The sequence below is a fragment of the Grosmannia clavigera genome (genome assembly GCF_000143105.1).
Source record: "Grosmannia clavigera kw1407 unplaced genomic scaffold GCSC_97, whole genome shotgun sequence".
NCBI lineage: Eukaryota > Fungi > Ascomycota > Sordariomycetes > Ophiostomatales > Ophiostomataceae > Leptographium > Leptographium clavigerum.
In genome coordinates, this window is record NW_014040560.1 from 232,409 (window position 1) to 250,514 (window position 18,106).

At 57.4% G+C, this 18,106-nt stretch overlaps 6 protein-coding genes across 6 annotated transcripts; 3 read left to right on the forward strand and 3 right to left on the reverse strand.

Moving 5' to 3' along the window:
• Nucleotides 1-406: 406 nt before the first annotated feature.
• CMQ_4584 (exportin) lies at nucleotides 407-4,085 on the reverse strand (the record flags this gene model as incomplete). Its single annotated transcript, XM_014312740.1, has 6 exons — nucleotides 407-647; nucleotides 711-1,509; nucleotides 1,564-2,872; nucleotides 2,943-3,664; nucleotides 3,754-3,928; nucleotides 4,020-4,085. 6 exons carry the CDS (start codon nucleotides 4,083-4,085, stop codon nucleotides 407-409), a joined length of 3,312 nt encoding a protein of 1,103 aa, XP_014168215.1.
• Nucleotides 4,086-5,072: 987 nt separating this feature from the next.
• On the reverse strand, nucleotides 5,073-6,763 carry CMQ_4906 (aminotransferase class 5; the record flags this gene model as incomplete). The annotated part of the gene is made up of 4 exons (XM_014313062.1): nucleotides 5,073-5,156; nucleotides 5,218-5,576; nucleotides 5,650-6,275; nucleotides 6,357-6,763. The coding sequence occupies 4 exons, from the start codon at nucleotides 6,761-6,763 to the stop codon at nucleotides 5,073-5,075; spliced, it is 1,476 nt and encodes a 491-aa protein (XP_014168537.1).
• A 723-nt stretch (nucleotides 6,764-7,486) lies between these two features.
• Nucleotides 7,487-8,216, forward strand: CMQ_4728 (vacuolar protein sorting; the record flags this gene model as incomplete). Its single annotated transcript, XM_014312884.1, has 3 exons — nucleotides 7,487-7,555; nucleotides 7,614-8,036; nucleotides 8,094-8,216. 3 exons carry the CDS (start codon nucleotides 7,487-7,489, stop codon nucleotides 8,214-8,216), a joined length of 615 nt encoding a protein of 204 aa, XP_014168359.1.
• A 363-nt stretch (nucleotides 8,217-8,579) lies between these two features.
• CMQ_4809 (shugoshin family protein) lies at nucleotides 8,580-11,023 on the reverse strand (the record flags this gene model as incomplete). The annotated part of the gene is made up of 3 exons (XM_014312965.1): nucleotides 8,580-10,401; nucleotides 10,470-10,911; nucleotides 10,975-11,023. The coding sequence occupies 3 exons, from the start codon at nucleotides 11,021-11,023 to the stop codon at nucleotides 8,580-8,582; spliced, it is 2,313 nt and encodes a 770-aa protein (XP_014168440.1).
• A 403-nt stretch (nucleotides 11,024-11,426) lies between these two features.
• CMQ_4651 (dash complex subunit) lies at nucleotides 11,427-12,003 on the forward strand (the record flags this gene model as incomplete). Its single annotated transcript, XM_014312807.1, has 3 exons — nucleotides 11,427-11,655; nucleotides 11,736-11,795; nucleotides 11,861-12,003. 3 exons carry the CDS (start codon nucleotides 11,427-11,429, stop codon nucleotides 12,001-12,003), a joined length of 432 nt encoding a protein of 143 aa, XP_014168282.1.
• Nucleotides 12,004-13,222: 1,219 nt separating this feature from the next.
• CMQ_4555 (carboxylesterase family protein) lies at nucleotides 13,223-18,068 on the forward strand (the record flags this gene model as incomplete). The annotated part of the gene is made up of 4 exons (XM_014312711.1): nucleotides 13,223-13,586; nucleotides 13,747-15,481; nucleotides 15,732-16,683; nucleotides 16,797-18,068. 4 exons carry the CDS (start codon nucleotides 13,223-13,225, stop codon nucleotides 18,066-18,068), a joined length of 4,323 nt encoding a protein of 1,440 aa, XP_014168186.1.
• Nucleotides 18,069-18,106: the final 38 nt, after the last annotated feature.

The window sequence follows — 18,106 nt, forward strand, 5'->3', positions numbered from 1 at the left end:
TTCCAATTTTTTTCAAGCTTTGGCTGTTTTATAACATTGCGTTTTTGAAGCCCCCATCCACCGTGGGCTACCGCCATAATCGTACTTCCCGTCTTTTCTCGGCCGTCTATTGGTATCGTCCCATGAACATATCGGGCTGTAGGAAAAAAATGAAATAGAAAGGCAGTGAATGCGGCAAGCAAGAGCAAACATGTGGTCGATACATGACAGACGGACACTCAGATGCACCTGGCATTCGCCTTCACCCCTGTCATTAAAGGCCATACAGTTTCCAAGCGTCAAAGTCGTGCTGGGCATCCTTGCCCGTGTCTCTGTTGCTACCGGTCGCCTCGGCCCCCTTCGCCGTATTAGTTGGCTTGTCTGTATGGTAGACCGGTGCGTATTCTGTTCTCAATTCCTCAGAAAGTCACAGCTCGTCGTCCTGCTCCAGCTCCGACGGCTTGAGAAGACCAGACACCTTGGACCGGCGCTCGAGGTCGGCCTGCTTCGCGTCGTGCTCTTGCTGCTCCTTCTCAGCCAGATACAGCTCTGCGTTGTCGCCCGAGAATTCTCTGAGAGAAATGAGGAAGTCGCGCAGGCTCAGCCGGAACTTGTCGTGCTGGGTGTTGAGCATGAAGAGGCTTTCGACAAAAGACTGGATTTGCGATCTGGGGTGATGTCCGTTAGCTTTTTTCAACATATACGACAACCCGGCCACTAGGCAAACTCACGCTTGCAGGTTGGTAAAGGCATTTTGCAAAAGATTTCCGACGTAGTTAGCAAGAAACTCCTTGTTGCTCGTGCCTGGCTGGGCTTGGTCGGGTTGGTAGACAGGGCCCTGGATCTTGGGCGCGCTTCCATCTGCCGGCGCAATACAGTAAAACATCCGTACCAAAAGTGCCGTCTGTGTCTTGAACCCGGCCTTGTGGTCCGTGTCGGTGAGGACGTAGAACACGTCCTGGAGGATGAGAATGAAGAACTGATTGAAGAACGCGTTCGAAGTAGCCGTGTCCGTCTTCTCTGCCACGTTGTTGATGAGCTCCAAGCACATGCCCAGTCCAGCAGCCTCCACGTCCCGGTTGTCGTGTTTGCTCGCCCACAGGCATGCATCAATCACAAACTTGAATTGCCGGTTGTCGAGCTTCAGAAGAGCGGGGAAACACTGCAGGTTGATAGCCCGTAGCAGGTTGAAGAATTCGACACGGTGCTCCGGGAACTCGGAGAAGTCCTTGTTGATCATCTCGAGCGTGCATTCAAACACGTTCTCCATGATAGTCGGCACTTGGTCTTCCATCAGACCGCCAAGCTTCGTTATAATAGCGGCCATGGCCTTCAGCACTTCTGCGTCACGGGCACCGGGTACGTTGCGGTTGTAGTCCACAAGCACCGAGTCTAGCAGCTGTGGCACCATCTGCGTCCGTACCGACTGTAGATCCTCAGCCTTGTCGACAAAGACCTCGATCAGCTTCAGGATCTCCTTCTTGATCGTCCGCAGCCCCCGGACCTTGGGCATCTTTGTCGCGATTTCGCCTGCAGGCGGTATTAATATATGCTATAGTCACAAGGTACAGATTGTTCCCTTACCTTCGCGCGAAACAGCTTCAGAGATGAGCTGGCTCGTGGCACGATACATCTGGAGCATGTCGAGATAGATCCGCCCGATCTGGGGGTAGAAGTACGGGCCGACCGACGTGCAGGCGGCAACATTCGTCTTCATGATGTTGCCAATGATCTTAATAGTGTCGGAGTCCTGCAGAATCGACGGATCGGCTGTGGCGGACTTGATGATCGCATCCCAAGCAAGATTGGGAGGCGCCATGAGATCTGCCAGCAGGCGTTCCTGCTGGCTTCGGTTGCCCTGGGCAGAGACCATGTAGCCACACGCTTCGTAGAAGGTGTGTACCTGCTGTGGGCTGAGGTCGCAGGTGACGGCTTGGAGGTTCTGCACAATTTCGTCGATGAATGGCTCGTGTTCGCTCGGCTGCAGTGCGACAAAATGACGACGGCACTGCTTTGCAATCTTGATGAAAGTATCGCAAGCCATGTCCTGCACACCTAGTATGGGAACAAAAGTTAGCTGGCGCCCGACGGTAAAAACAGGTGTGTCGTTGATGGGGGGGTACTTGCCTTCGTGAGATTCGTGCATAAACTCAAACAACTTATTGACGACGGTTTTGAGGAACTTCCAGTGAGCTTTTAAGAAGCGGGGGTATTGTCCAACAATGTACATGATGTTGCTGGCCACAACTGCCTTATTGTCTTTACCGCGTTTCATTTCGGTAAGTCCCAACAGATCCTTGATGACGGTGACCAGGAACCGCTTCTCTGTTTCTTCGTTCATCGCCAGAGAGATGGAGCCGATGGCCCAGCAAAGCACGTTGCAGTTGTGCCAAGACCATTCGGAGCCGTCCACCTGGCGGGCCAGCTTCTCGGTCATGATTTGCTCCGTGTCCACAACGTCGAGATGGGTGAGGTAGACAAGGCATTCGCGGATCGTCTTGTACAGCTGCACGGTATCACTCTCCTTGACAAACTCGCGAACGATCTCACCCTCGTCGTTCTCCACAATGAGCACTTCCTCGGGGCGAACCATCTTCTCGATCATGACGATGCGGAGATTGGAGAGAATCTCCTTGTACTTGTGCTTTCTTAGAGGGTAATTGTTGAGCAATGTTGGATTTGGTGCCCCGTTCGACGTCAGAGTGCCCATGGCGAGGAGCGGGTTAGCGTCTGTGATAGGCAAAGACTGCATCTCCTCGTAGAGCTCCTGGACCAGCTTGAGCCAGTAGTCCAGGCAAATCTTGAAGATTTCCCGGTCGTCAATCTGCGAGATGCGGATGAGGTAAAAATGGGCGTGGGTGAGAAAGTCGCGGTTTGGCAAGTTCTCGATAAGCTGTGCGTTTGAAGACGCGAGGTCAGTAAAACGGTTGCAAGGCCAGAGACAGGGTAAAAACGGAACATACGCTTAGGTGCATCGTGAAGAAGTTGCCGAGGAACAGAGCCAGATTTTGGACAAACTCCTGGTCCCGCGAGTTGCTCTGAGGGTAGGTGGTCTTGAGGTCCATCGACAAGGGGATGATGTTGGCGATGGTGGTAAGGACCTCGGTGAACATCTTGATAAGCTGCTCGTCGTAGTTGCTCACTTGACCGGGGCCAGAGGTCTGCAGTCCACCGATCTCCGTCAGGCACTGCAGGGTGACGTTGCGAAACTCGGGCACTTCAAGAAAGCGGGTGCGGAGGGTATCAATGAGCGGCGTCTCAAAGATGTAACCGAGCGGGATCCAGTTGCAAAACCGCAGCAGGGTTTCGAGCGTCGCCTTGACCAGGCTCGGCTGCGTGGCGGTGTTCAGGATCTCCGAGCAGAGCTGGAAGATCTGCGAGAACTCCGCGCACATGGTGGTCTTCAGGTTGCGCGTTTTCGTGGACGTCATCTGCTCGGCAGAGTAGTCAAAGACTTCCTCGGACAGCAGCCGCAAGATGATCATGTTGTTTTCGCAAATCGACAAGCTCGAGTGGCAAGCCGTGATGATCTCGTTTATAAAGGTCGGCCAGTTGTGGGGCCATTCCTGCTTGAGGACGGAGATTAGGACGAGGTTGAGCTTGTTCAGCAGGGTCTTTTGCTCTCGGAGCAATTCTTCAGAGCTGGAACATTGGATGATGAACTGGACGACGAAGTTTCGGATGCCTGGAATGGCGGGTCAGCAAGCTACAAGGTCGGACGGATGTCTAGTCTCCAAGCCGACAGCATATTGGCATGTTCACATCACCACGTACCTTGGCACTGGTCGCGGGGAAGAACCTTCCATCTTGTCATAATGACATGGTCAAGGACCTGCAAGGCTAGAAACTTGGTCTGCGGGTACGTTGCTTCGGAGAGAATTTGGTCGACAATGAGCCAGGCGTCAGGATCTTCCTTGAACTGGTTCAGAGCACTTTCGGCTGCTTTTTGCTAGAGACCGGGGCGAGGACCGGCAGCTGTCAGCTCGGGCACGGTTCCGGGGAAGGAGGGGGAGGGGCAAAGAGCAGGGTCAAAGACGAACCTGTTCGCCGCGGCCTTCGTAAAAGGCACGCACGACAGCGTCCAGCTCCGGCACTGTGGGTGCCATGATGGAGGAGGGGGGCCGTGTGATGTTTTACAGGAGCTTCAGCTTGAGAGCCAAAAGAGGCAGAATGCACGACGGCAGCTAGAGCTCTCTATACGCCGTGCAAATGAGGTCCAGGCCGCGAAAGTCACGGGGGCGAGCGGCAGAGAAAAGCACGATGCGAAGGATACGGTGATCCGGGCGAGGGAGAGGGAAAAAAAAATCTCGGAAGAGAGAGTGGGAATTTGACAAACACGGAGCAGCAGACGATAGGAGTGGATTTTCGGAAGGCAGCGGGGTCGCTGGCAGAAACGCGGTGGAATAAAAATCAGAGGAATACGGAGCAGAGGAGCAGGGAATATGGCAGAGGAGGAGGAGGCAGTGAAGTGAGGACCAGTGCGGGTTCTTTTCACGTCTGGGCAACTTGGCGTTTCCGTCGGTTATCGTAACTTTTTTTATCGGGAAGAAAAGAAGAGAGCCGCCTTTTGGTTGCAGAGAATCAGTGGTATAGTGAATTGTTGAAGAGAGGACGGAGGATCGATATGGGAAAGGGCGATGGAAGGAAAAGTAAGGTGGCGGGGTCGTGGTAGTTACAGCAACAAGCAAGGGCCGCCCGAATGGCCTTACCGCGAGGCGCCGACTTGGGGCTGTCGACTACGACGTACGGTACGAAATACCTTTGTAATCACAACGGCGGGGCTGCCAGGTGTGTCCTGCAGGCAAGGCGATCCATTGCCATGGGGAGTGGATCGGAGATTTATTTGACCGTTTCCCGCCTACCAGCAAAAGTACGAGTAGTACAGATAGACCGTGCAGAGCCGTTACGAGTACGGTTTTACATACATACGTTTCTGTCACTAATGGCAACCCGCCGACACGAAGCGTCTGTGACGAGTTGAGTTAGCTTGTAGTCAGCTTAACAGACGCCCGAGTGCAGGCCATCAACTGGGCGTTGCCATAATATCGGCTTCGCTCGGGAGAAATAAACCGGCTTTTTATTCTATGGATGCATTACGCCTTCTGGTATCCAAACTCGGCAAGCCCGGTGTCGAGGGCCTTGAGGGCGCGGTCGATGTCGCCTCTCTCGGGTTGGAGCTGCGATGCAAGTTAGCTGCCGTGTAGGTCGATGCGATGATTGGGACGGCCAAGAACTTACCACGCTGACACCCATGTGGCCAAAGCGAATGTACTTGGACGCGATCTCCTTGTGGATGCCGCCAGCAAACACCACCTTCTGCTTGGCCAGACTGGGCAGAATCTGTGCCTGCGTGACCGTCTCAGGCAGGTAGATGGCAGTCATTCCGTGCGCCTGGTAGTCGGGGTTCTCAGCCACCTGCTTGAGGCCCAGCTCTGCAATGTGGGCCTTGATCTTGTCGGACGCGGCCTTGTGCTTGGCAAAGCGCTCGGCAAGGGGGACCGAGAGGATCTGCTTCAGTGCCGTGTCCAGCGCGTGGACGAGCTGGGGCGACGGCGTGGCAAAGTAGGATGCCTTCTTGGCCTCGTAGTTCCTCATGACTGGCGGGGAAGACTTGTTAGCAAAAGGACAGAGAACAGAGGACAGAGCCCGGCTGGGAGAAGTAGGACTTACTCGGAAGCCAGTTCTTCATGGAGGCAAAGTAGGCCCTCGGCGGCTCCTTGCGGCTCTCCAGGGCCTTGATGGCGCGGCCGCTGAAGAGAGAGATGGACAGGCCGGCCGGCACGCCAATGGCCTTCTGGCTGGCGGTAACGACGCCGTCGAGCTTCCATTCGTCAAAGGCGATCTCCTCGCAGGCGACAGAGCAGACGCCGTCGACGAGCACCAGGGTGTCGGGAGACACGCGGTGCACGAGTGCCGACAGGTCGCGCAGCTCGCTCAGAACGCCAGTCGATGTGTCGACGTGGGTGACCGTGATGGCCTTGTAGGAGCGGGCCTTGAGGGCGGCCTCGATCTCGGCCAGCTGGGGACGGCTGCCGACGGGGGCCTTGAGCTCGGTGACGTCGGCGCCGTAGATGCGGAGACAGTCGGCAAAGCCGTCGCTGAAGTAGCCCGTGCCCAACACCAACACAGCCTCGCCCGGCTCGACGAGGTTGGCAGCAGCGAGATCCCAGCCCAGCGTGCCCGAGCCCGAGAGCACAAACGGCTGCGCTGTCGGGTCCGTGTTTTGGAAGAGCTTGCGCAGGTTGGCAAGGACGTCGCCAAAGGTTGAGACGAAAGCGGGGCCAACATGGCTCTCGCTGGACACGAAGCAAAAAAAGCCATTGTTAGCTGGGGCCTGCTAGAGTCTCCCCGCCCATTGGCACACCTCGTGATCCTACCTGTAGTGGCTCATCGACTGCAGGACGGCATCGTCAAACTCAATGGGGCCCGGGATGAGCAGCGTGGAGTGTTCTGGCTGGGACGACATGGTGGATGGTGGTGTGGCGGCGGAGGCAGTATGAAGCTGGTGGCGAGACGGTGTTGATGGGTGAGAAGACGCTGCGGGAATGGGGTGCGGAGAAGAGGAGGCGGCTAATAGGTGTCGGGCAATTCCAGCCAGCCTGGCCGAGGGGCTTGTGTCGGTCATAGACCGAGGAGGGGCCATGTTGGCTGTGCCAGCGCCTGTACGCCTTAGTAATCCCGCACACTGACCGCCGGTAGCCGCTGAAGCACTAAAGGAAATCCTCTGCGGGTTGGTGCTTCGCGGCACAGAGGGAGGGCGATACAGGCGGGCAAAGGGCTTCATGGCGGGCCAGAGGAGAAAAAACGAGAGCCGGAGAGCAGCGGTCGGGCACTTTAAAAAGAAATAGTATCCTGGCTGCCGCCTGGAAGCAACAGGTTAAGGCGGTGGACCGATGCTGCCGGAAAGGGGGATTTGTGGCTCTAGGGGTGTTTATATTACTCAATCATTGTCTGAGGGCTTCCTGTTGGCGACGCCGGACGGGGAAACAAAGAGGAGACGGAGGACGCCGCGTCGACATACTCCGTAGTTTGTCTTCTTTTTTTCCACCCTAGACCTCCGAACGCCCTTCTCCGAGATATCCCCCCAGGGCCCTGTGCTGGGCCACCTTTTTCCCATGTAAAAAGACTCGCTGCGCTTTCCCCCCCAAACAGCAGTGGCGGACTGTGGCTGAAGCTCCCTGGGAATACCAGCCACCGCTAAATCTGCCAGTGCGAGCGGCTTGTGGCGGAGTCTGTATCTGACGTTGGTGCAATCCACAACGGCAACAAGCGACGACGAAGCGCAACGCAACCCACCTCGTCTACTCTGATCGCGCCTTGACAGAGCAATTGTGCTCTACGGATTGCCTACGCCCGGCCGCGCCGTTCTTGCCCCCCCGGCTCCTCGCAGTCCCGCGCCACATTCTCCTTCCTCGCCTGTCTTTTTTCTCCCGAGCTGCTCGTCGAGAGAGAGGTCTCGGGCGGTGCTGTTGATTCTAGGGCCACGGAACCGGCGAGCTGCGCAGCCATGGCTTTTCTCATCCTCGTCATCGGCGACCTGCATATTCCAGACCGTGCTCTGGATATTCCGCCCAAGGTTTGTCGTCTCTCGTTCTCCGTACGCGGCTCTCGGCCCTCGCTCACGCCCGAACCAGTTCAAGAAGCTGCTGGCTCCCGGCAAGATCGGCCAGACGCTCTGTCTGGGTAACCTGACGGACAAGCGCACGTACGAGTACCTGCGCGCGATCACGCCTGATCTCAAGATCGTCAAGGGCCGCTTCGACGTCGAGGCCACGGCCCTGCCGCTAGCCCAAGTCGTCACCCATGGTGCCATGCGGATCGGCTTTCTCGAGGGCTACACGCTCGTCAGCAACGAGCCGGATCTGCTGCTGGCTGAAGCTAACCGGCTCGACGTCGACGTCCTCTGCTGGGGCGGCACCCACAAGTTTGAGTGCTTCGAGTACATGGACAAGTTCTTCATCAATCCCGGCAGCGCCACCGGCGCCTCCTTCTTTGGCTGGGGTGGCGACAGCACCAAGGAAGAGGACGAGATCGTGCCCAGTTTCTGCCTCATGGATGTACGTCTCCTCCACGTTGCCTCCCGTGCGTTTCTGCCCCTGCTGACTCCTTCCCAGGTCCAAGGAATCTCCCTCACGCTGTACGTCTACCAGCTCCGCAAGGACGCTGCCGGCGTCGAAAACGTCGCTGTCGAAAAGGTGACGTACACAAAGCCGGTCGAGCCTATCGGTCCGGCCTAGTGAGCAGTGCCGACGAACGACTACCGAGCTCATTCATATCTGTATATACTTAAAAATGGCCGCGGCCCATTTTAATTCCTTGTCGTTTTGTTCCGTGCATGCTTGCGTATTGCACCGACTGTATGCATTTGTCACGATAAGGAGCCTTGCAGTGCCGTGCACAAAGGCGTCTGAAATAGTCGAGAATCGGGTTTTATTCGAGACGACAAAAGAAAGGGACCAAGAGAACGACAAGTAGGATATCTTGAAAAGAATACGCAAACGCTTCGTCAGAGTAAACAGAGCACATCATCTATATTTACGCATAAGACCCCGGCACAACCGCTACTCCCCAGCAGGTCCAGAAATTAGCCGCCCATCCCATCATAACATCATGCTTCTCCGTCTTGAGATTCTGTCCCTTGTCGATAGGGTCTGCCCTTCGGTGCCCAAGGCCTCACCTTCGCCGTTGCTGACTTGAGGCTCATATGACGAATCTGCAGGGTCGTCTTCATCGTCATCGCCACTCAGCATGCACGCCTTTTTTGGTGCCACCATCGACGCTCGCTTCCGTGTTGCCGACGTCCTTGCACTGCGTTCTGCTGCAGCCGAGGCGTCATCGCGAATAACAGCGGCAGAGGACCGTCGGGCTCCCTTTGACGACCGCGACTCCTCTGTCGCCACTGCACCTGACTCGATAGACCGAGACTGGGGCGATGAGGATATCATGAACTCGTAGGGATCGGGCTCGTGGCCAAGCTCAGCCATGGCAGACGGTTCGGCTTGCTTGCTCTCGACCTCTCGTACACCGGCCAATGGGGCTCGCTTCCTTCTGTCTGTGATGATTGCCCGTAGGGGCACCGGCTGCGGCCCTTCTTGCTGCTGTTCGGTCGCAGGAGGATCCATCTCCAGTTTCACTGGCGTGTCGGCAGCTAATACTGGCATCGGGAACAGCTGCTTTCCTCCCTCAATCTCACCCGGACCTTGATGACCCTGTCGTTGAACATATCGACCCTCTCCAGCCACAGCATCGAGAAGCTCCTTGGTCGGCCGCCGCATTTTGTCGCGTAGATTCGGTTCTGCATAGCTCACAGAAGCACGTGCTCGTCTACTAGGGCGGGACACTTCGCCCTGCGACGATATATCTAGTGGCGGTGGTGTATCCCGACCCCCAGCCGATGCAGAAGTTGGCTTTTCGGATAAGAGCATAGACGACGCAGATGGTGGCGTATTGGGACACATCGAATCGCTCTGGGAAGACGGGGAAAGCGGCCTCATGTTCTCCAGGCCCAAGGCTGCAGCAGATGGCATATCAAGGCTGTCCTCTTTCCCATCGGCCACATCGTCCACCTTGATCTCTACCACAACAGGTGGTTGCAGATCTGGGCTGTCCAGCATGACAGACATCTTTACCCGGTCTCTCATCCGTCCAGCTGTTGCACCAATCTTGTTCGCGTCTGTGTTGATACTGCTTTTGCATGCCGCCATGTCTTCGTTTGAACGTTTCCGTGGCGAGGAGATATCATCGTTGGTGCTCTTGGTGGCGAGAGGTTTTCTGGCTCCAGACCTTCCCTTGCCCTCGCCATTGCTGTCGGTCTGGCCTCTGCGGCTGCTGGCGAGGTCTCTTATGCCCTTCGGATTCTTCAGCTCGCGTATCGGTAGGTTGTTCTCCAGCTGGCCCTTTTCCAAGTTCGTGGTCTTGTCGTTGCTGTTGGCCTTCATGCCCCGAACCGCCGCGTTCTCGTCGCTCACCGCAAACTTTCTCTTCGACCCGACCCTTTGAACCTGTACAGCATTGCTCTCGTTGGCTGGAATGGATCTCGAGGCGGTCAGGTCAGATCCGGTAGATGAGTCGACCAGCTTTCGGTTGGCGGCCTTGCCTCGTAGCGGCTGAAGCTTCTTGTCCATCTCTGGCAACTGCATCCCTGGATTGCCCACGGCTGGCGTCATTCGCGGTGGATCTGGTGTTGGCAGCGACAATATCTCTGCACCACATTCGACCGACGGAACGGGAGAGGGAGAAGCTGTCGTTCTGTCTCTGCTGTCTGCCCCCACCGGCGCTGCCTCGGGGGAGGCGGCCTTGCTGGGAGATGGCATCGATCGCCTGGACTCGTCGCGGATCAGCCGTGAAATTGGAGGTGGTCCCAACTCAGGGGAATTGGTGGCGTCAACGGCATCCGCATGCATGGCGAGAATCTCCTCCCGACTAAGCAATCAGGCGGTCAGTGTCCACGGCTCGCTTCTCCGCTGCTGGTTGGGGGGCTGTGCACATACTTTAATGTCTGACGGGGATATGTTTTGGTTTCGTATATAGGGGCCAGCCTGCCTTCCTGTGCTGCCAAGGACTCGGCCTCACTTGGCGAAAGCTGTGGTGGCCTCTTCTGCAGCTGCAACGACTTCCGTGGCGGCCCGCCTTCCCGTCGCTGTCTAGAGGGCGACTGCTTCTTCGTCGGAGGCTCGAGTCCAAAACCGGCGAGAAGGGCTCCCAACTCGATGAGATGCACCTCCATCTTCTCCTTCAACTGCAGCGCATGATCATTGGCCCGTCGTGAACTGTGCTCATCCAGCTCCTTCTCCATGTGCAGAACCTGGCCGCGGAGGTTGAGGTTCTCCGACAGAAGACGCGCGCATTCGTTCTCCAGACCCCGGATGCGAAGAGACTGGTTCGAGTTGATGCGGGCGATGTCCCTGTTTTGGCGTAGGAATCGTCGTCGAACTGGATCATGTTAACCGGGTGGCAGAGGTGGTTTCCCGCAAGAAAGACAGATGTGCTACGTACGTGCGTCGAGGCTATCTGCCGGCGCTGGGGGCTCGTTCAGTCTCGCCATCCTTCATAGTGAGTAAACAGCGGTGACGATATTCGGAAGCGGGTGGTCGACGGGAAACGATGGACCGTCGGGGGAGAATGCTGAGACTCGGGACGTGATCGCCGGTTAGATGGTGTGCTAGTCTGTCTGCGAATTGACGAGGCAAGGAGAGACCGATTTTTTCAAGGTCCTCTGGTCATTGGGTGGATGATTTTGACGTTGACCCCGATATGGGATGGCTTGTTTACCAGAATTATTTTGGGGCAGAGGTTGGCCCGGCAGCTTGCTCCTAACGGTTGGGCTGTAATGTGGCTGGGATGCAAGCCACAGTTCACGGCCCCGCATAGCAACGCTTAATTCGAATGCTCGGATGTGAGCCTCTTGCACGAACAAATATGCTCACAGTTGTATGTACACGACAGCCATGGCCTTCAATCCGCGGGCAATGTCTTCGGGACATTATCGACAAGCCTCTGCGTCCGACAACCTGAACGCTGCAGGGATGTCGGCAAGCGTATCGCTGCAGACACGTGTCAACGAGAAGAAGGAGGAGCTCGAGAATCTGAAGCAGTTGCGGGACCTAAGCGCTGCAGTCGCTTCGCAAATGGAGGCTCTCGAGAACAAGCTCTCGACGCTCTCTGATGGCACAGAAGGTGCGAGGCTGGATCTTGTGAACAACCGGGGCTATTTTCGTTCTTGCAGCAATTGATGAACTGACTGGCCGGATTTGCAGCGATCGCAGTAGTCATGGCCAACTGGAACAATGTATTGAGGGCAATCAATATGGCAACGAGTATGTATTGATCTGACTGTGTGTCACCACGTGCTTATGTTGGTACCGTCGCTCATATGCTGTAGCAAAACTTCCTCGCGCCACCGAGTCCGAGGATACGATTGCACTTCCACAAATGCTCGTCCGCATTCCGACCGAACATGCTCCCTCGCTCCAAGCACAAGCAGCCGAGGCTGGGATCATTTCTGACGAGCAGGAAGGCGCATAGACAGGACATGCAACATGACGGACATTTCACGGGTTACGCAACTTCCTGTCTCTTGGGACATTGGACAGGCCCTTGCCGGACATGGGAGCAACAGACAACGACGCCATGTTGCTCTGAAACACACTTGGTGGTTGACGCACTGCGAATGCGCCATAAGTGAAAGCAAAGTCCTAGAATTGCGAGGGTCTATTGAGCCGGATCCACCCATAACTGATAGTGGGGTAGTATCACACCAGCTTTGCCGACAAGCGCGAGTGGTGTCGCGCGGGACGCGTTCCTTAGTCATCATAGCTACTACATAAGTACGGAACACGTCGATGTAAGACAGCGGAAGTTCAGTAATATCCCATATCTCGCATGAAATACAGCGTACATAGTACATGGAAAGGAAATGACAAGGTAGCAAATGCAAGCTCTGTCATGCAAAGCAAACGTTCTTCTTACTCCGTTATTGCCCTGCTCGCAGGCCCGTATGCATGCCCCGGTCTCATCCATCGATTCCACGTGTTATGCTCGTACTTGGCCTCATTTTTATTATTCTACTTATTTCTTACATGCCTCTTCGGATTTTTCGGGATCCTGATTCACTATGCAACTCATCACACAGGATATGACGGGCTACGGAGTATGCGCCTCCTTAAACCTGTGACGCGACTAATGGAAGGCGCGGGAGGGGGGTAAAGATAGTCTCACATAGTACAAAGATTGCGGAAGGCGCGACTGCGTCCTGTAAACAAACAAACGAGCCAAGCAACAAAGACAACCAGCAGCTCTTGTCAGCAATATTTTGCACCATGGCAAGACAAACACAACTTCTCTCTTATCATCACAAACCAGGCGTGACGCGAAGCACAATTGCATCGTGATCGTTTTCAGTATCGCCGTTTGTAACCCCTTGTATCAAATTTGCGCCCTGTCCATTTTTTCCCGCGAGATTGCACCCGATCAGAAAGGGCTACCCCTGGTCTACAACCAAATCTGCTCCCTGCTCACCTCCACGTCGGTCTGGTCCACCCCTTCATTTTCGCCTGGCCTGTCCGTGTCCATTGGCCTTAATCTTGGCGAACCAGCATTGCTAGCCTATCGGTCGGCCTTTTTCATCTACGCCTGGAGGAGACGGAACCCCTGGAAGACTAGAACTCCTCCCCTTCTGTTGTATCGGTTTCCACATCTGGAGTAGACGGGGTAGCAACCGTCTCGGGCTCATCTTTCGCGCAATATGGGTCAACAAGCCCCGTCCGGCAAATACGAATATTCGTATGTCGACCACCCTCTGGCCCACGACGATGGTGGTCCTGCCAGTTGTGCTCACTCTCCGACGTCATCTGTCAACGCAACGAGCTGCAACGATAGCCGGTCTGTTTTTGGAAATCTAAACGGCCACGCCAGCCTGAACGTTCAAGCTGAAAGTATCACTACACCACTTGACAAGTGCATCGCATCAGACAAGCATTCAGCTAGCAACGTCACACCGGAATCTCTGGCCGAAGATTTGGAAAACTTTCACCTGAACAATTCCAGAAGAATTGCCAATCGTTCTGTGGAGAAGTGCCTTCTGTCGGACAAGGATATTACAAACCCAGGTACGCCCACAGACTGTCGCAAGCTTAGACAGCAGCGAGCCCACCGCGCGGGCGCGGGCGAGGCATGCGAATCGCTGGTCCTCTTGTGTTTTGATGCCCGTGTCATCAGTCTTGCTGTCCCGGCGGCTGGATCATAGATGGCTAACTTGCGGCTTTTCAGGAGACTTGTGCCAGCATCGATCAGAAGCAACGCTCGTTAAGAATCTAGACTTTCAACAGGCAATAGAAAAGCACGAAGTCAGGGAGTTCGAGTGGGTGCTATCACTGCCCTGCAACGACGTAGGCCTAGCTAAAGGCCCCGACGACAAGAAGCCTAACCGAAGCTGCTCCGTTCCCGGTGCGGCAGACAGCGGCAGCGAAGATCGACAGATTCGTTTCGGCTGCAACCTGCTGCAGAATAGAGCGCGAGCCGGCAGCGACCTGGCAGGACAGCACCGCACGATCAACACATACACGCTCGTGGCTACACCTCTGGGAGACGAGGTGCTGAGAGGCGATCAGACAGGCTCATCGCAGTCGCAGACGGTATCAGTGAGCCAGACGGCATCGGCAGGAGAAGCAATCCCGATGGTGGATACATTTTTGACCCCTGAGCGTACGGCGCCAGCGGGGGTTCGTGCAGGCAGAAGCCGGTCCCAAGTCACGCCGCTGATGCTGGGTGATGGATTTGAGGCCGGTTCTGCAGACCGGTCCCGTTCGGCCACACGGTCGCCAGCCAGCTCAGTGTCGCGCATCGAAGACACGATCGAAGAGCTGGACCGTCTTGAGGACGAGTTTGAGGCTGTGCATAGCCTAGTGCGGGTCGAGCACGTCCCGTCGCCGGAGAAGCCGGACGATGACAAGGCGGCTCGTGTGGCAGCAGTGGGCAGAAGTGGCAGTACGAGAAAGGTTGTGGTTGCGAAAGCGGGCGGAGTACGGGCGGAGCTGAAGGCGACGGCAGGGATGACGCGGACGTCATCGACCCGCAAGCCGGGGGTGGCACCGAGCCAGGCAAAGAAGCAAGGCGGCCCAGCCGAGACCGGGACGGGACCAGGAAGTGGCATCAAGCGGATGAGCATAACGCGGCCGGCCAGTCTGCTGCCGCCGAAGCCGCCGATGAAGTCCAGCAAGCCGCCGACGGTATCGACATTTGAGCTACCGGGCGAGGCGGTGGCGCGGCGGCTCAAGGAGCAGCGCGAGAAGCGTATGTCGGCGGCGCTGTCGGGGAACGGGATTGTCGCACCAACAGCGACGCCGGTGCAGACACCACGACGAAGACGCTCGGTCAAGCCGCCGACGATCCCAGCATTTGAGCTCCCGGGCGAGGCGATCTCTCGTCGCAAGCGGGAGGAGCACGAAGCGAAGATCAGGCGGCAAGAAGAGGAGGAGAAGAAGCGACGGGAGTTCAAAGCGCGGCCGATGCGCATGAGCACGACGCCGAGCTCACAGCCACGCGAGACGGTGGCCAGCCGAGCACGAACAAATAGGATGTCGATGATCGGAGAGAGCGGATCTGCGGGTGGGGGGCTTAGTGTGGGCGGATCGAAGCGGCTCTCGGTGTCGACAGCATCGCCGGGGCGGTCGATGCAGCAAGCAACGGGTCGCGGGCGAGTGTCCAACGTGGAGACTCAGTCGGTGGAGTCGCGTGCCAGCCGGGCGACATCGTCGTCGACGTGCAGCATGAGCGGGAAGCGAAGCTCGGTGTCGGCGGAAGAGGTGCAGCAGCAGAAGCTTCGGGGCAAGGACATCTACCACCGAGACAACTACCTTTCGGTGGACCGGGACCAGGAGAAGCGAGAGCGCGAGGCGATAGCGAAACAGGCGCGGCAAGAGGCAGCAGAGCGGTCGAGGATTCTCAGCCGGGAGTGGGCAGAGAAGCAGAAGCAGCGTGCGAAGAAGCTGATGACGATTGGATCGTGAGTGGTGAAAGTGGACAGTTATGGTTACGAGCGAGTGTTTTTTGCGCAGTGTAAGAGACTGTAATGTTTTGGGGGTGTTTCTGGTGGGACGATGCCGATGCAGGGGCAAGAAGAGGTTGGAGTGGCTGGCTACGGAGTACTGCATTTATTAGTATTATTTTTGGAAGCACATGCTTTATGTAAGCGTGTATTATTGTATTATTATTGTTGTGAAGTGACATGTCCGTTGGCAGCCTGTTTTTGGAAGGTCGGTCAACAAGCATCAAGACGTGACAATGGTGCGACACAAGAACACAAAGGAGATGAGGTCGTCGTCGTCGGTGTCGATGTTGTCGTCGTCCAGGTTGTCGTCGTCGTCGTCGACTCGGTTACGGCCACGCGTGCGACTGCCGCAAGGAACATATGAGGGCCTCGTGCTGACGGTGGGCCAAGGGGTGGCGGAGGGCGTCAGAGGGGGCAGCGGGGGCCACGAAGCACAGGCTCAGCTGCCGCGACCGGTGGAGGCCTTTCTGGGGATTCCGTATGCGCAGACGACGGCGGGGCGAAACCGGTTCCGGGCGCCAGTGGCGCTGGCGGTCGACGAAGCCGGCAAAGGTGACGATGGGCGAGTGCACGACGCGACCTGGTTTGGGGCGCGCTGTGTGGGAGCGGGTGGGCGAAGCGACGTGGCCGAGAGCGAGGACTGTCTGAACGCGAACGTGTATGTGAGCGAGGGGGCGCGGGGTCGAGGGAGAAGGAAGGATGAAATGGATGGCGAGAAAAAGTACGAAAGCCACGAAAATCATCACGACAACAATCATCGCGACAACAACCACCACAACCATCCCCCGCATCATCATCACCACAATCATAGTCTCCTTCCGGTGGTGATCTACGTGCACGGCGGCGCGTTCAACAGCGGCTGTGGTGCCGAGCGCGATCTGGCCAGCTTTGTCGGCCATGCGGCCGTCGACCTGGTGGCTGTCAGCTTCAACTACCGCGTCGGCGCGCTCGGCTTTCTCGGCTGGTGGTCCGAGCGGGACGGCGACGGCGACGACAAGGAACCGCACGACGGCGACCACGACGACAACAACGCGCCGCTCAATCTCGGCCTGCTCGACCAGCAGGCACTCTTTGGCTGGGTACAGGCCAACATCAGCTTCTTTGGCGGAGACGCGGGAAACGTGACGGTAATGGGACTCAGCGCAGGGGCACATTCGGTGAGTGAGTGTGTGGTGATGTGATGGTGATGATATTTACTTTCGTCTCTTTCTTCTTTCTTTCTTTCTTTTTTTCTTTCTTTTTTTCTTTCTTCAATCCACTGACAACGCAGATCGGCCACCACTTGCTTCACTACCCCCCCGGTCGAGCACCCTTCCACAAGGCGATCCTCGAATCGGGCGCGCCGACCGCGCGTGCCGTCATGGCGCCCGACCATCCTCGGCCACGCGCACAGCTGCGTGCCTTTCTGGTCGAGGCAGCCGTGCTGGACGACGACGTGTTGGTGCCGCCGCCGCGGGCCATCATCGACGCGCTGCGCGGGCTGTCAGCAGCAGCAGTGGTGCGGGCCAGCCGAGCGGTCTTTGCGCGCTCGCTCGCCGGCGTGACCTGGCCTTTCCAGCCGGTCGTCGACGGGCTGCTAGGGCCGCCGGCCTGCGCCTCCCCCTACATCCGTTGCAGTCCGGTCGACGGTTGGCGACAGCGACGAGCCCAGGCTCATGGACGCGCGTCCATGCCCGTCCTCACCGGCTTCAACACGCACGAGGGTACCGCCTTTGTGCCGCGTGACGGTGTCCATGCCGACACGGATGCCGACTTCCGGGCCTTCTTCGCCAACCTCATCCCCGGCCTCGACCAGGCCGATATGGACCTGCTCTGTCATCTCTACCCGGACCCGACGGCCGGCCACCACGAGACGGACGCTCGGCGGCTACCACCCGGCATCACCGGCCGCCAGTGGCCCCGGCTCCAGGCCGCTTACGCTCACTATGCCTACATCTGCCCGGTCCTGCAGACGGCCCACCAGCTCTCGCTCGGCGCCGGCCAAGGATCGTCTGGCTCGGCGCCCGTGTACGTGTACGAGTTCGCAGCCCGCGCAACCGCCCTCGACACGGCCAACCATGGCGACCATGCGGCCGTGGTGGCCCATGAGGATGCCCTGCTCGCCTACAGGCCCGGGCTGCAGCGCGTGTCCGAGGCCATGCACGCGGCTTGGGTGCGGTTCATTGCCAGTCCGGTGGGCGATCCGAACGTGGAAGACGACAAGGAGGACGAGCACGAGCACGAGCACGAGGAAGACGAGGTCCGGACACATCGACGCCAAAAACACCATCACAACCCTCTTCCACACTGGACCCCCTTTGTCTCGCCTCTCGCCGGCAACAGCGCCAAGACCAAGACCATCATGGTCTTTGGCCACGGCAACGACGAGCGCGTGCCGTCCGAATGCCGCCACGGCGGCCCCCAGGCCAAACCAGGCATCCCGGCCGCCATGCGTCGCCTCTCGGCCTTTGAGCTCGAGCAGTGCCGCTTCTGGTGGGACCGCGTCCACCTCAGCGAGGGCTACGGCTACCGCTCCGAGACTGCCTTGGCCAGCCGGCTGTAGAGACGGGCGAAATGGTACATGTATATTCTCCTTCACTT